A 15,278-nucleotide genomic window follows, 5' to 3' on the forward strand; every position below is an offset into this window, starting at 1 on the left:
TTTATATGCTGGCACACTGGGATACTGATTGTTTTCATCACAGCAACTAGCAGTGCATACATACAGTAGTGTTGTTATTTATGTGCTGGCTTTACAGTGGGGCTTGTCATCCATTGTGATATTAAAGTACTGCCCTAGGGATGGTCAGAGGTTTTTTTTTGCTTGTTTCTCTCCTCTGAACATAATACCTGTATTTTGTCTATGTTAGCAGTGTGATCTGTTTAAGTTATCTATATGCTTCACTCTATTTCTCTCTCATTCAGCTGTTGGACATAAACTGGACAGGCCTCACAAACATATTGGACATTCCAGGGATTAAGTAAGTTAATTTTTTCCTCCTACAATGGACTATATCTGTACTTACTAAGACAACAGTTAACGCATCTTATATAACCTGTTATTTATTTTTATTATTTTCATGTTGGTCAGGCTTCTGGTTCTGTTTTGTTTGGATTTAAGTGTCTCTTGGTTCTCGTTCATAGATTTATAAAAAGATTAATAAAGCGCAGAGTCTAGACCTCTTGTTTAGTTTTTCTTCAATTAGTAGTTGTAACTATACTCCATTTATTGTAGATAATTGAAAGAGCCTTAGAGTACGTAATCATTGCAAGACATCCTTCTTTCTCTCTAACGTACGTTGAGTTTAATTAACTATAAGCTTTTATGCATAATTGGACTGTCTCACTATTGAGTATTGATGAGTTTACATTTTTGGCCACCTCTCTGAAACGGCTTGTACTACCAGTCTGACACACTTGACTGAATTCATGTTTCACACACAAAGGTTTGCGCTTTTATTATTATTATTATTATTATTATTATTATTATATTAGTTGCTTAGATTAAAACCTTTTTTCCTTTTATAGTCAGGTTAATGTTTTTGCCAATAGTTTGTGATTGTAAAGAGAACAACTACCCTTGGCTAACATGAGAATTCAGCTTCAAATTGTACAGAGTGCATTTTCCTAACCTCAGTAAAACTGTGCTCAAGCTACCTCAATAATTATTTATATATTGAATAATGTTTACTGTATCATCCTGCAAAGCATTTGCAATTAAATAATAATTACATTTATGCATTATGCATGTAGATTCAGAGTACCAATTTTTCCATTATGTGTTTCCTAGGAAAAACAATGTTATCAAATTGCCTCTAATGTCCACTGTAATGCCATATTAGAGAGACCCTTAATGTGTTGGTGTAACATACTGTACTGTCTGCAGTAAAAAAGTTGAAGCAGATTCATGAGTGTTGCACCTCAGGATGTGCTGATCACACACACACACAGGCGGGTGAGTGATTACACAGCTCTAGCTCTTCCCTAACACAGGCTACGGAGTTTAAAACTGTATGTATTTATTTTGTGTATTTTTGTGTGTGTGTGTGTGTGTGTATAGTTTGGGAGTTGATCTTGTGATAATCCTTAGTGCAAGCAAAGCAAACTACCAAAAGCACCATTAGGCTGTGATCATTAGCACTGCAGCATTGAGAATGCTTGTTCTTAGACTATTAAAGTTTATTGGTGCTGCTTTGGATCTTCACAGCACAAAGGGAGTACTGCTCCTATGTCAGCCATGCTCTTTGCATCATATAGCTAATGTAAGACTTAATCTGAGATCTGTCAGTCCATGCAACTATAATACCCTAATGCAGTGTAATTCTGCTGTATATCTATAGTGTCGCACTGTTTAGGACTGTTGAATGATAGTTGTAGCCTCAGAGAGCACTACGCTTGCATTATGAAGATGTTTGGGGAACTGCATCTGCTTGACAAGCAAATCAATACGAGAGTTATGATAGTCATTCTTGCTTTCATTTTTTATGGTGTTTATTATTTCTGTTCAGCGTATTGTGTTACACGGTGGATGTTTGTGTTCTTTTATTACAGAGGTAATTCACAATGAATCGCCTTTTACCACAGTACAATAAAATTTGAGATTAAATGTCAAGTGTGGCTGACAAGAGAGATAAAGTAATTTGGACAGAAATGGGGAATAACAGGTGTAATGGATTGCGCAAAAATAGGTTTGATAAATGTAGAGAAAGGATGTGTTGAGTGAGATAAGTTTAAATAAATAAGGCAGATAAAGGTTTTAATTGGGCTAAAGAGGAGAGATTTTTACAACTAATTTATTTAATTTGACTTTCCATAGGGGCTTTGATGAAGATTAAGACTTTTATCTTCATGAAATTTACTTTTGCCTTGCGCATCCCCCATACAAAGCTCTTACTGGATTTGTCTAATGGCCATGGGGTTTAGGGACACCTTGGAGAAGGCTTTTATTTACTTGGACATAATTGAAAGTAGCTTTCTATGATGGATTCATAGTTTGCAACTTGCATCTGCATCGGTCTGGTTCAGTATTCTTTGTTTTGTTATTGAGTGTCATGTTTCATTTTCATGTAGATGAGCTGGGTTCCAGGGAAGTGATCAAATTTACCACAAAGCAAGAATGTTAAAGTATGTTGAAGCTCATGCCCAACAATGCACATGAGGGTTGATGTTCCTTTTTGTTTTATTTTTTTAAGTTTAAATGCCCAGCTGTTGAACTTTTTTTGTTGCAGTGTAAAATCATCATGTTTTGGACAGAAAAGTACAGTATATGCAACTGAATTAGCCATAATACTAAGAAGTCTCATTCATTCATTTCTTCAAATGACATTGTTTTGTAATGCTCAGATATCCTGATGTGTTTCATCACAGCTTCTTGGGTGACTTTTATGCTTCCTTTATGTTTTTTAGCATTGACCTGCACATTGCCATGGAACAGTCCTGATTATGACTGTTCATATAATGCTAATATTGACTGGATAATGATATTAATTTTAAATTAACAATGATATATTATATTAATGGAATAAACTGAATGTAATACACACTGTAAAAACAAATAGAATCTACTCAGTAAAATTGAGGTAACAATTTGCATTCAATTTGTTTGGGTAGATTTCATCCCATGTATTGAATAAACACTTCCTTGGTTTAACCACAAACTCTATTCTTCAGCATAATGGTAAACACAAAAACTCTTTTAATTGTCAAACATAACTGAGCATTAAACACTAACAGGTATTTTCCTTTACTCAAAAACACATGAAATAACACTTAATTATTTTAGCATTTACTCTTCTGTTCAAGCCCTATGCTGGAAAATAAAACTCCACTTAAGTACAGTTAAGTAAACTTAATATTTACATAATTAAGTAGATTGGACACAGTTAAATTAAGTCACAAATCAGTGTCACGCAAACCGCCCTAGCGCGCACAGTCTGCTCCGGTCCATAGACATGATAGCACAGAGTGGATGATATGGAGGAGATTAAGAGGAGAAACGGTTAGAGATTAGAAGGAAACTAAAGCTTTACCGAGCTCAACGGCTCTGGCAGAGCTGTGATATAAACGAAACGCTGTTGGCTATTAAAAAAAAGGCGAGGAGCTGTTCAATATGTCCTGGCCTTTCTTTTTTTTCAGTGAAAATGACATCAACACACTGAATAATGCTGCGCGTTCCAAGGCACTTCAGTGGGCCTTTAAAGTTATACGTGGTAAACTTCCACCCTGCCTCTTTAACCTTGTTTGTTTTAGCTTGGGTAGTTACCAGTTGCGCTCCTCCAAGTGTTTGATTTTTACTGTACCTTGGGTTCTGACAGATCAGGGGAAAACTGCTTTTATATACCTTGGACATGGAGTAAATTGCAAAAGATTTAAATCTGAATAAATTTATATCTATTGATAAATTTAAGGCAATCATAAAAAATGTGGTGAAGGAGACGTGTGTAATTGTTTTTGGTAAAATGTTTCTGTGTTTAAATACGTGTTGTACGTGTTGTGTTTTTATTGTGAATTTGCATGGCTGCTACCTTGGCCAGGCCTCTCTTGTAAAAGAGATCATTTGATCTCAGTGGAACTTCCTGGTAAAATAAAGTAGGCTTTTTTTTTTTTTTTTGAAAATTAGGGTCCATGTAAATGCAGCCTTTTCAACAAAGACAGGCAGCTGCACAGAGACAGGAGTATGAGTAAAATGTGAGAGGGGGAGCTGAAAAATGTCAGGACAATCCTCAAAATGGCACTGTTTCTTTTGTGTCCCCTCTCCATTTCCTCTCCCCCTACTTGTGCTTGTATTTTAACAAGGTTGTAGTGTTTTGCAGGTAAATTAGATACTGTCACACCAAATGCTGCTCTAGGAGTCTGCCAAAATGTAGAAAATGTATTCATGCTAATGTTACAAAAACATACTTGATTAAACAGTGTCAGATGATGTTTTGTCAAATGTTGGTTTAGTCAGCAAGTCAACGTTTGAATGCGGTTATTGTGGTTAGCAATACATCCGGGAGGTACAGGATTATTTATTTTTTATTTTTTTATTTCACTTCTTCAGTAATTATTTAATGCTTTAAATATGTATTTATATGTATTTTTATTGTCTGTTTCTGATTTATGTATACTGAGTTTTCATTTACATCACTCTTCACAACACTAAGTAGTATTAGTAAAGCAGACTCATTTAGACTCCATTTAACAAGTTTAATTGCTTACTGCTGAGTCATTGATCTCTATGCAGAACATTTTGAGCAGTTTTGAATTTTTGAAATGATTTTAGTCTTGTTTTCTTTCCAGTCATTTATAACACTGCCTCTTCTTTTAACTGTCTGATGCATTATTTATTAAACCACAAAGGAAAAATATCCTAATGTTGTCTTTTTACATCAAAATAAGAATTTGACCATCTTTTCCCCCACCAAATTATTTAAGAAAGTTACACGTATGTCCATTGCATAGAGGAGAATGATTAAAATCCAAAAGTCTTAATCACCACTTTAGTACTTTAAAAATGAAAAATTCATGTTTATCTTTTTCATTGGCAGTGGCTTTTCAGACCACCTGATCCAGGATATTATCAGCACTTACATGGTGTTACCCAACAGGATCACTGTACCACTGATAGGTGAGGTTGAACTGGCACAGCTCCGTTTCCCTATGCCAAAGGTGAATGCACACACGTACATGACTGTCTCAGTAGTCATTGTTTGGCAAACCCTACATGTTTGCATTAATATTCAGTAATCTCTTGTTGTTATATTTAATTCTCACACTTATAAGGGAGTTCTAAGGATTCATTTCCTTGAGGCTCAGAATCTGGAAGTTAAGGACACGTATCTGGGTGGGCTGATCAAAGGCAAGTCTGACCCATATGGCATGCTGCTGGTCAGCAACCAGCTCTTCAGAAGCAAGACCATCAAAGAATGTCTGCATCCCAAATGGAACGAGGTGTATGAGGTGAACACACACTCACACACATAAATATATATATACACACACTCATTTACTGCACTCATAAGACTCATGCACATACACTAAAATGTGCATTCATGCGTTTCTTTATCAGGCACTAGTATATGAACATTCAGGACAACATCTGGAAATAGAGCTCTTCGATGAAGACCCAGATAAAGATGACTTCTTGGGCAGGTGCCATATTCATTTATGTAGCTGAATTGTACAATATTACCTATTACAGACCTTTTTAAAAACTTATGATGTTTCAATTATTTTTGTTCCAGTCTAATGATTGACTTGAGTGAGCTTCATAAAGAACAGAAGGTTGATGAGGTAATATGTTCACACTCTCTGTCTTGTTAAGGTTAATTTACAGCTCACATCCCTCAACAAATGTCACCATGTTTTATTTCAGTACAATCTCATTAATAAACTGGCATTGAGTTTTAAAAGTTGTTAAGAGTATTGCCCACACCTTCATCTATGGTGGTCAGTTTCAAGACACTTTGGTTTCAATTAAGCCCTTTTCTACTTCCTACAACTTCCTTCTACTGTCATTATTCATTATTATTTTATATATTTTAAAATATATATTTATATATAATTTTTCATTGTCTGTTTCTAATATATGCTTTAAAATGTAGAGGTTTTGAAGAAAATGTAATTTAAATGGTTTTCCATTTTCATTGGTATTACTTCTTTACATTACCAACTAGTAGTAGTAATACAAGTTTCCAAAGTTGTTGAAATTATGCTGTATTTGCAGTAATGTTTTTTTTTTCCCCCTTCAAAAGAAAAGATTATCATCAGTTGTGTATTTCATCATAGTTTTGGAATGAACTGAATGTTATTTGAGCCCATAGCTGCCATTCCAGTGCACTAAACACTTTTTTTTTTTTCTGCAGTGGTTTGACTTGGAAGAAGTTACGACAGGCAAACTTCATCTTAGATTAGAGTGGCTGTCATTGTACCCGAGTGCTGAAAAACTAGATCAAGTATGCACATACGCACACAAAAACTCACTGACTGACACTGATAGACATGATTAAAACATAACTAGCTAGACTTTTGGTCATTTCATTCTCTTTTGCTCTCTTATTAGGTACTGAGGAGCATAAGGACTAATGAAAATCTTTCTTCAGTTCTGCTAGTTGTTTACCTGGACTCTGCCAGTAATTTGCCGGTAAGAACAACAATAAGTATACTTCAGTGTGTGAAGGATCTGCCTGAGGATCTGCTGTAGAGCGAGGTAGTCTGATGTCCTACAAAGATAGAAGTCTTACATTCTTGTTTGCTCATCATTTTTTTGTTCTACCTTAATGAAATGCTTGAAGGTTTTTGTCGTTTATGTTCTATGATAGTCTACTTGGATATGAATACAAATTTGAACAAACTGCAATTTCTCACTTCCAAATGATTTTTTCTTCTGCAGAACACAACACAAAAGATTGTTTTATACAATTTATAATTTTAACTATTTTGTCTATACAACAAAAGTTAATGCAGCCCAAAACAACAAATTATATTTAAAATATGAGTATAGTTAAAATAGTTATAGTTAAAATATGATTATATACATATATATATATATATTTAAAAATATCCTTAGTCCTCCAAGGTTTATAATGGTTGTGAAAGAGAGGCCACGTTTTGAAGTCAAAAATAATGCATGCACCCATTAAAAAAAAAGTAATCCATATGACTCTAATGGATTAATAAAGGCCTTTTGAAGTGAAGCGATGCGTTTTTGTAAGAAAAATATCCATATTTAAAACTAGCTTCCGGCGGATGACTGTACGTTGAATGCGCAAGTCGATTTGCGGCAGAAGAGTATCCTTTGACCTCATGCACAACGTAATGAGGAACGAACAAAACAAATCACCGGTCATGGATTATAAGTCTAAAACAATAATTTTTAAAGAGAAATTTCGGAGGATTTCGATATAAGAGAAGAGGAGCTTAAATTTGTTGCCCAGCCCTATTTATTTGAACCATGAGAGGCATCTAAGCTTACAATACTCCTACATCCTGCATCATACATCGCATCAGAGGATTTACTCATTTGGCGCAAGTCGAGCTGCGCAGTATGTGTACGGTCGTCTGCTGGAAGCTAGTTATTTGAATTCATAAAGTTTTAAATATGGATATATTCAGAAGGCCTTTATTAATCCCCTGGAGTTGTATGGATTACTTTTTTTTAATGGATCAATGCATTATTTTTTACTTAAAAATGCGACCCCCATTCACAACCATTATAAACCTTGGAGGACTAAGGATATTTTTAAATATATCTCTGATTGTGTTCGTCTGAAAGTCATATACACCTAGGATGGCTTGAGGGTGAGTAAATCATGGGATAATTTTCATTTTTGGGTGAACTATCCCTTTAACAGTGTTAGAAAATGTCATTTAAATAGTTTGTTTCATTGACATGACATTTAAATTAACAACTAGTAGTTATACCAGCTTTATTAAACAAGTTTAGTTGCTTGCTGAGTGATTGATCTCTGTGCAGAACATTTTGAGTAGGTTTAAAACTTTCAAACTATCTGAGGGTTTTTTTTGTTTTTGTTTTTATTCTGTCAGAAAGAGAATTACTTAGGGCTGCAACAACTAATTGATCATGAAAATAATCGACAACTAATTTGATTATCGATTAGTCATGTCTGCACGCTGTGCCCAGGAAACCATCAGCCAGTCATGTCGCTTTAGAGTAGTGAATAACCCATTTCTATGGATAAATCGCATATGGAAAATAGCGGAGGACACAGAGTGAGTTGCTCCAGGAAATGTACATGATCCAAGTTGTCCGAAACATGAGAATGAGATGTGCGCTTCAAGCAAAAGCTTGAAAAAAGCATAAGCAGGGCAAGACGCGTATAAAGCACGTATATATCATGTGTTCTCCTCAGCACATAAATATCCTTATCTGTAAATGTTAGAAAGTCCTGCAAGCATATTGTGACAACAAGCATCTTGTTAAACTTAACAGATTACAATGAACGAGTGCTGGTGGGTGCAGGCACGTGAAAAAGACGGACCATTAGTTTGTTAATTGTTAGTTGCAGCCCTAGAATTATTAAACTCTTGACCAAATATATAGTAGTCATCCAGTCTTGGCTACTTTATTAATGCTTTTCATTGTGCCTTCCTCCTCTACTGTAAGAGTGTCTTTGAGGGCAGCTTTGGCTGTGGAAACCTAAAGGAGAGGAGGGCCTCTGGTCTAGTCTTTTGTGAGAACCCCGACTCTCTCTATAGAACATTATTTGTGAGTTTGCCAGTAATCTGCATCCTGGTTCTCCAGAACTAGCTGTAGCCGTTTACCTAACAGTGTGAACAGACATTTCTTCCAGTCAAGCTTTCCTTCAGTAACAAGAAAACAACACAGATTATGTTGATCTAATGCAGGGGTAGACAATGTCGGTCCTGAAGAGCCGCTGTTCTGCAGAGTTTAGCTCCAAACATGAAAAAAAAAAAAAAAAAAAACCTAACTTTCCCTTAGCTTTAGTAATCCTGAAGACATTCAGGTGTGTTTGATTAGGGTTGGAGCTAAACTCTGCAGGACAGCGGCTCTCCAGGACTGATGTTGCCTTTCCCTGATCTAATGCATGTGAATTGCCACTTTTGCCTGTTGGGCATGTGTAACATGTAATTGTCATGCAATAAACCAGAAGTCTTCAACCCTGCTCCTGGAAAATCTATTTCTAACCATCTTCAAGCTATCCTGAACACCTTGATTAGCTTGTTCAGGTATGTTTGATTAGGGTTGGAGCCCAACTCTCGATTCTGAAGTCACATGATTGATCTAAATACAGCTTGGTCAACCTTAGTCATATGATTGATGTTTCCTGGTCTAGAGTTAGTAAGCAGTCTAAAGAGCTGGGACAAAACCTGGTTATTTTAAGGTCTTTGTGTCCCTGCCAACATTATGTTGCAGTGAAAAGGAAAAAGATAGTTTTTGATATGTATATGTATTTAATTTTAATGAATATTTTTTGTTTACAATCTGTAAGACTGGACCGATCTACAGTGCACAGCATAAATGAGTACACCCCCTCTGAAACTTCTGGAAGTCAGCAATTACTCAGTTACTTAGAAGACATGTTAGGGTTCTTTAGAGATATAATGTTCCCGCAGGTTTGCTTAATCGGTTACCAAAGAAGCATGTCAAAATTTTTCAGAGAAATAAGATTCTTATCAAGGTGATGAAATGTTGTGTAGCAAAAATGAGTACACCCTCCTAAAAGTTACTAAATAAAACATACAAAAAATTTTCTGGTGTAAGTTTAAGGCAATGTTTGATCAACAGGTAAGTATGTTGAACCAAAACATTTAAAGAGAAGTAATTTCTTGACAATTAAAAGTGTTATATAGCCCACTGAATCATTCTCAGACTTAATGCTGACAACAATGGAACCACTTGGGAGAGAACTGACACAAAAGTGGACAGTGGTACAAGAGGATTACCAAATAATTGTTTTAAGTGTGAAAATATAGCAAAAGTAACACAGAAATTCAAAAACAATGGACTTGTGACAAGGCCCCTGAAATAATTAGGCCTTCATTTTAAGCTTTCATTTAGTGATGAGGGATTTTTTTTTTGCTAGACAAAGAGCAGGAGAAATACCAAACGAGTGTCTCAGAGCCAGCAAAAGCTATGAAAAGAGTGACTGTTTATCTCACAGAGTAAGATGCAACCTGCAGAAATGACATGCATGGTTGTTGTTCTCACTGGAACTACCTACTGTAGCCAAAGCACAATAAAGTCAGTTAGCCATTTCCAAAGCCCATATTTACAAAATATAGATTCTGCATTGTTCTCATTCCCTGCATTGTTGGGCATTTTTTCTACATGACAATGAGGATATGGAAGGTGAAAAACCTTCTGTGGACATGTATTTCACTCAATCTTAACATTCTTGAGCACCTGTGGGGGATTCTGTAGAGACGAGTTGAGCAACACTCTCCATTAAAGATCAGGGCATTTAAGGAGCTCATCATCCAGGAGTTAAACAGGACAGATGTGACAATTTGTCATGAACTTGTACACTCCGTGCCAAGAAGGGTCAGAGCAGTATATTCAAAATTATGGAGGGCATACTAAGTACTAGAATATTATACATTTGTTGAATTAAATCTAGGGTGTACTCATTTCTGCAAACCTTCATTTAAACAGAATTGGCTAATTTACTTATTTTATGGCTATTAATGACATATATTTCTCAGTTTTTATATTGTATGTGTTTAATACATTTTAGTTTTGCCATCTTTCCATGAATTGTATTAGTGATCATAAAGAAAATACATCTTTTGTATTTGTTCAGAGGGGGTGTACTCATTTATGCTGTGCACTGTAACTGCTGTGCACGTCCTCTTATAAAAAACTTTCCTGTTTTTAATTTCTCTCAATCCTTCCTGTGGAAAGACCAATCCTCTTGACTTTAACCCTGATGGCCCCAAACCCCCTTATAAAGGCCTAAAGGTACATTGAGAACGCATGCATTTCAAACGGTTATGCATAACAGGCGTTGCACTCATATCTGGAGCATGATTTCACATCTTTTATGATTTGTTTATATTTGTTTAATGTATTCTTCCCTCATGCACCACTGCATGCATTTATAGTCATTTGGATTTTGCAGATAGTTATGGCTGTCAGTATGCATTTTTCTTATTTTTATGTATTTTATGTGTGCTTTTATCAACTTAACAGCAAATCAATTGAGCTAATATACTACTGTATAAGTTATTTTTACTTAATTTAATTAATATTTATTCTTAATTTAAGTAAAAAAGGCTTATTGTATTTACATTGCTGGTATTTACATTTTAAATAGACGAGCTTAAAATAACCTTCTTAGCACAAAGCGAAAGTAAGGAACATAACTTAAAAAAGGCTAAATGATGTCATTTGTAATCAACTAATCTAGGATACATGCAGGATATATATGATACCAGAAAGCGTATGGAGATTAAGTGGATTTGGTTACATAATACTGTATAATATAATACTGTGCAATTGAAGTCTCCCCCCCCCCTTTTTTTTTGTTCAACAGTCTGGGAAGAAAGTGAGCATAGATCCAAATCCTTTTGTCAAACTGACTGTAGGACAAAAGATGTACACAAGCAAGGTAACATTTATTAACCAGCTTTAACCTGTTTGAAGACTAGCATATATCCAGTCTTGTTTTGCTCCTGTATTTTCAGGTTAGGTATAAAACTAGTGAGCCGCTGTGGGAGGAGGCCTTTTCCTTCCTTATCAACAACCCCCGCAATCAGGAACTGGAAATTGAGGTAGTCTATAAGGAGCCACATCAAAAGCATGAATGTTAAAGTCAGCATGAAAGGGAGGTTGCGAAAAATGTGAGTGAGTGACAGGATGTCTGGCCCTCACACCAGTAAACATGTTAAACACATCATCAAAGAAGAGAAGAGATGTCACTGCAAGTGGGAGGGGAAATTGTTTTGATTAAAGATTACAAGGCACATTAATAACAATAAGATTATGATGTGCACAGATAAACCATTTATAATAAATACTGCAATATTCCATAAAAAAATAGTTGTCAATTTTAATTTCATGGTGTCTTTAAGTAATTAATAAAACTAATAATTAATAAAATCATGTTAATTACTTAAGTCAATAGTGTATTTCTCAGTAGTAGATCATCAGTGTCAAATGTATTGCTCAGTATAATGTCGAGTTGGTTAGAGTGAAATACTGTTCATTTTGCTGCTATATACAATCCTCAAAAAGAGACAAAAATTTTAAGGTTTTTTTTTTTTGTATTTTTAAAAATTTAACTGACATGCATTGATGTTGTTTGTGTGTCTCAGGTGAGGGATAGTAAGCACAAGTGCTCTCTGGGTAGTGTGCGCATGGCACTTGGTTCTCTCCTGAAGGAGGCGGACATGTCTCTGAGTCAGCAGTTCCCCCTGCAGAACTCTGGCCCAAACAGCACCCTCAAACTCAAAATGGCTCTCAGGGTTGGTGTGTCCGTGTGCGATTAAAAAAATATTGTCATTTTTGTGTGTATAGTATGTTTCATTCAGCACTTCAGTATGTTTTGTCCATATAAATATGTTTTTGTGTAAACAGGTCCTCTGTTTGGAGAAGGAGGTCACGTCCAGCCAGCCGTCATCTGTCCGAGTCAGACACACTAGTCAGAATAACAATTGCGTGTCCCCACAACCTCAAACAGCCACTAGCACCAGCAACTCCACAGTCATTCAGCCGTCACACAACCAACCATGTACCCCTCCACCGGACACCCCTCAAGGGAAAAGAGGATCGGATGGCTCCCCAGTGCGGCTAGCGGAGGCAGGCCGCAGTGTCTCCAGTCTAGTGATAAGCAGCTCGCACAAGCATCAGTCTCACAGAGACTCTACGCCTAGTCTGGCTTCCGACATTTCACTGCCCTGTGCCACAATGGAACTGCAGCAACGGTTACAGCAGCTACAAAAGTGAGTCTGTGTCAGACTGATTCCCTATATGCAGAAGTCATGTTTGCGGTTTGCTTTTTTTCCTGTTGATGCAATTACATTTTGTTACAATTCACACTGGTTATGCGTATGAGAAATACCAAAAGCCAAATAACTCCAAAAGTGAGACACAACAGCGGTAACCCAGTTCATTGCGAACCATTTATCTGCATGGCCCAATGAAAAACACGACATGACACTAACTGGAGTATTTTAGCAGTAATTTTGCATATTCATGCTAAATATTATAAAATTATTAAAATAAACCACCGTTCAAAAGGTTTTATTTATAAGAAATTAATACTTTTATTCAGTAAGGATGCATTATATTGATCAAAAGTGACAATAAAGACATTTATAATTTTACAAAATATTTGTATTAAAAAAATACTGTTTTTTGAACTTTTATATGCATCAAAGAATCCTGATTTCTAAAGGATCATTTGACACAGAAGACCGTAGTAATGGCTGCTAAAAGTTATTTTAAAACTTTAGCCTACTATTTGCCATAAATTCAGTTGTTTTTAATACAAACTAGTTACATCTAACTGTGGTAATGAAGAGCCATGCAATATTTTGCTTGTGGTTACCATAGTCTTATTGCAAATACCACATTTATCTAGTTTAAATACTATGCAGAAGTAGAGAGACCAAGTTATGCATTCAGAAATTCCCAAAGAAGAATGGAAAACGTAGAACACCAGTTGAATGCATCATTTCACTTTGAAACAAGGCAAATTATGTGTGGAAGGGGTGGGGGAGGAGGTGGATTTTGAAAAGTGTGTTTTAAATACTAGAATGTATCCAGGTGGTTGAAAGGGAGAGTCAATTTAATTTGAAATGATGTGCATCAAGGAAATCATGCAAAATAATATCAGGAGGAACATGCATTAAGAAAGGAAATATAGTCAATTTTGAATTCATGTTGACTTTAAGAAATTGTGAGAAGAAAAACTTGGTCTTACACCATCAGATGAACATGCTGTTTTTCTGTTACAGTGGCTCTGGGCTGAGCCAATATCCACTTGGTGAAGTCCAGCTCACTATTCGACACAGTTCACAAAGGAATAAACTTATTGTAGTGGTTCATGCCTGCAGGTGAGAATACACACATGCATATTAACCTTCATCCAAAAAATAGAGTCATGTATTTTAAAGTACCACTTCAGATCATTTTGTTTGCCTAATTATTACTTTTACACTGAACACATACAGTATATTACTGAGTTGTTGTTTTTTTTTGCCAGATGATCAGTGGTTAACTCTCGAGTATTAACAACAGTGTGTGCAAATAATGGGGGACACATGTTTGCATTTGTATGTTTGAATTTGTATAAATGTGATGAAACAGGTCTCTGTGAAAATGCTTCTTTTGCTTTTGTGTGTAAATATGTTTCCATGTGTCATAATCACAGAAACCTCATAGCACTGACCAGAGATGGTTCAGACCCATACATCCGCCTATACCTGTTACCAGACAAGAGCCGGAGTGGCCGCAGAAAAACCAGCACACTCAAGAAGACGCTGAACCCCGTCTATGACCAGTCGTAAGAAACTCACTGAACACAGTCAAACACAAGTGTACCTAGAGTACCAACCAGCAGACCTCATGATGTTATTTTCAAAAACTGTGTCAGTTATATTCTTCATAATAACTGGTATAAGCCCTTGTGGAAAAGGTAGTACACTTTAGCATACTTTTAAAAAGATTACTATTATGGAAATAACACGATAGGAATATACTTAAAAATGTATTGTGCGAACTGAATGTTATGTTTTTAGACACTTAATTGCATGATAATTGCAATTAAATGAAAATATAGTTCAAATTTATATTAAATGCAATTAGATGAACTTTTAATGCTTTATTGACCCACTTATATGGGACCTATTATGCCAAAATTCACTTTTATAAGGTGTTTAGACACAGATGTGCGTCCACGGTGTGTATAAACAACCAGCCTATAATGGTAAAAAATCCACCCACTCCTATTTTTTATAATCCCCATTAATCATAAACAGTCTCTCCAAACGAGCTGTTCCAGTGCTTCCAGAAGCCCCGCCCATGACTGGTGACGGAATCTGCCTTATTAGCTTAGCTCCTCCCCTGAGTGAGCTGTACAGTCCGCCATGTTTATCTCCACGCCAGAGCATTTAACAGCAGCATTCAAGTAAGAAATGTATTCTTATTAAAACTACTAAAGTTATTTAATCAAGAGCAGTGAGTGATTTTCCGTTTTTTTTTTTTTTGGTTCATATTAACAGCATATACAGCAGTAGGTAGCCTACTGTATATTACGCTGCTGTCACTTTAATACACAGATCACATGCGATTTCTTTCCCTGCTGTTTATGTTCACAGACATAACCTTGTGTGTATTTGACAGCTTAAGTGCAATAAGACATGTAAGAGAGATCAGTTAATACTCATGGGACGCACCTCCTGTCAGATTTCTGTGCGTGTGCTTCGGATGTGTGCGCTCAGAAAACCATATATCAGAAGTTTAAACTGTTACAG

At 35.9% G+C, this 15,278-nt stretch overlaps 1 protein-coding gene across 2 annotated transcripts in view; it reads left to right on the forward strand.

The window, feature by feature from the left end:
• The window catches only part of esyt2b (extended synaptotagmin-like protein 2b), a 33,801-nt gene that overhangs the window by 15,791 nt on the left and 2,732 nt on the right, over positions 1-15,278 (forward strand). Inside the window, exons 7-20 of one of the 2 annotated variants that reach the window (XM_051899931.1) lie at positions 264-319; positions 4,868-4,988; positions 5,103-5,279; positions 5,389-5,471; positions 5,564-5,612; positions 6,185-6,274; positions 6,382-6,462; positions 10,705-10,761; positions 11,336-11,410; positions 11,487-11,573; positions 12,117-12,266; positions 12,379-12,743; positions 13,761-13,859; positions 14,177-14,308. In XM_051899931.1, the coding sequence (XP_051755891.1) occupies positions 264-319; positions 4,868-4,988; positions 5,103-5,279; positions 5,389-5,471; positions 5,564-5,612; positions 6,185-6,274; positions 6,382-6,462; positions 10,705-10,761; positions 11,336-11,410; positions 11,487-11,573; positions 12,117-12,266; positions 12,379-12,743; positions 13,761-13,859; positions 14,177-14,308 (1,622 nt within the window). The remainder of the gene's footprint in view (positions 1-263; positions 320-4,867; positions 4,989-5,102; positions 5,280-5,388; positions 5,472-5,563; positions 5,613-6,184; positions 6,275-6,381; positions 6,463-10,704; positions 10,762-11,335; positions 11,411-11,486; positions 11,574-12,116; positions 12,267-12,378; positions 12,744-13,760; positions 13,860-14,176; positions 14,309-15,278) is intronic. The other variant, XM_051899932.1, reaches the window with a different exon arrangement.

The sequence above is a fragment of the Ctenopharyngodon idella genome, chromosome 7 (assembly GCF_019924925.1).
Source record: "Ctenopharyngodon idella isolate HZGC_01 chromosome 7, HZGC01, whole genome shotgun sequence".
NCBI classification, from domain to species: Eukaryota; Metazoa; Chordata; class Actinopteri; order Cypriniformes; family Xenocyprididae; genus Ctenopharyngodon; species Ctenopharyngodon idella.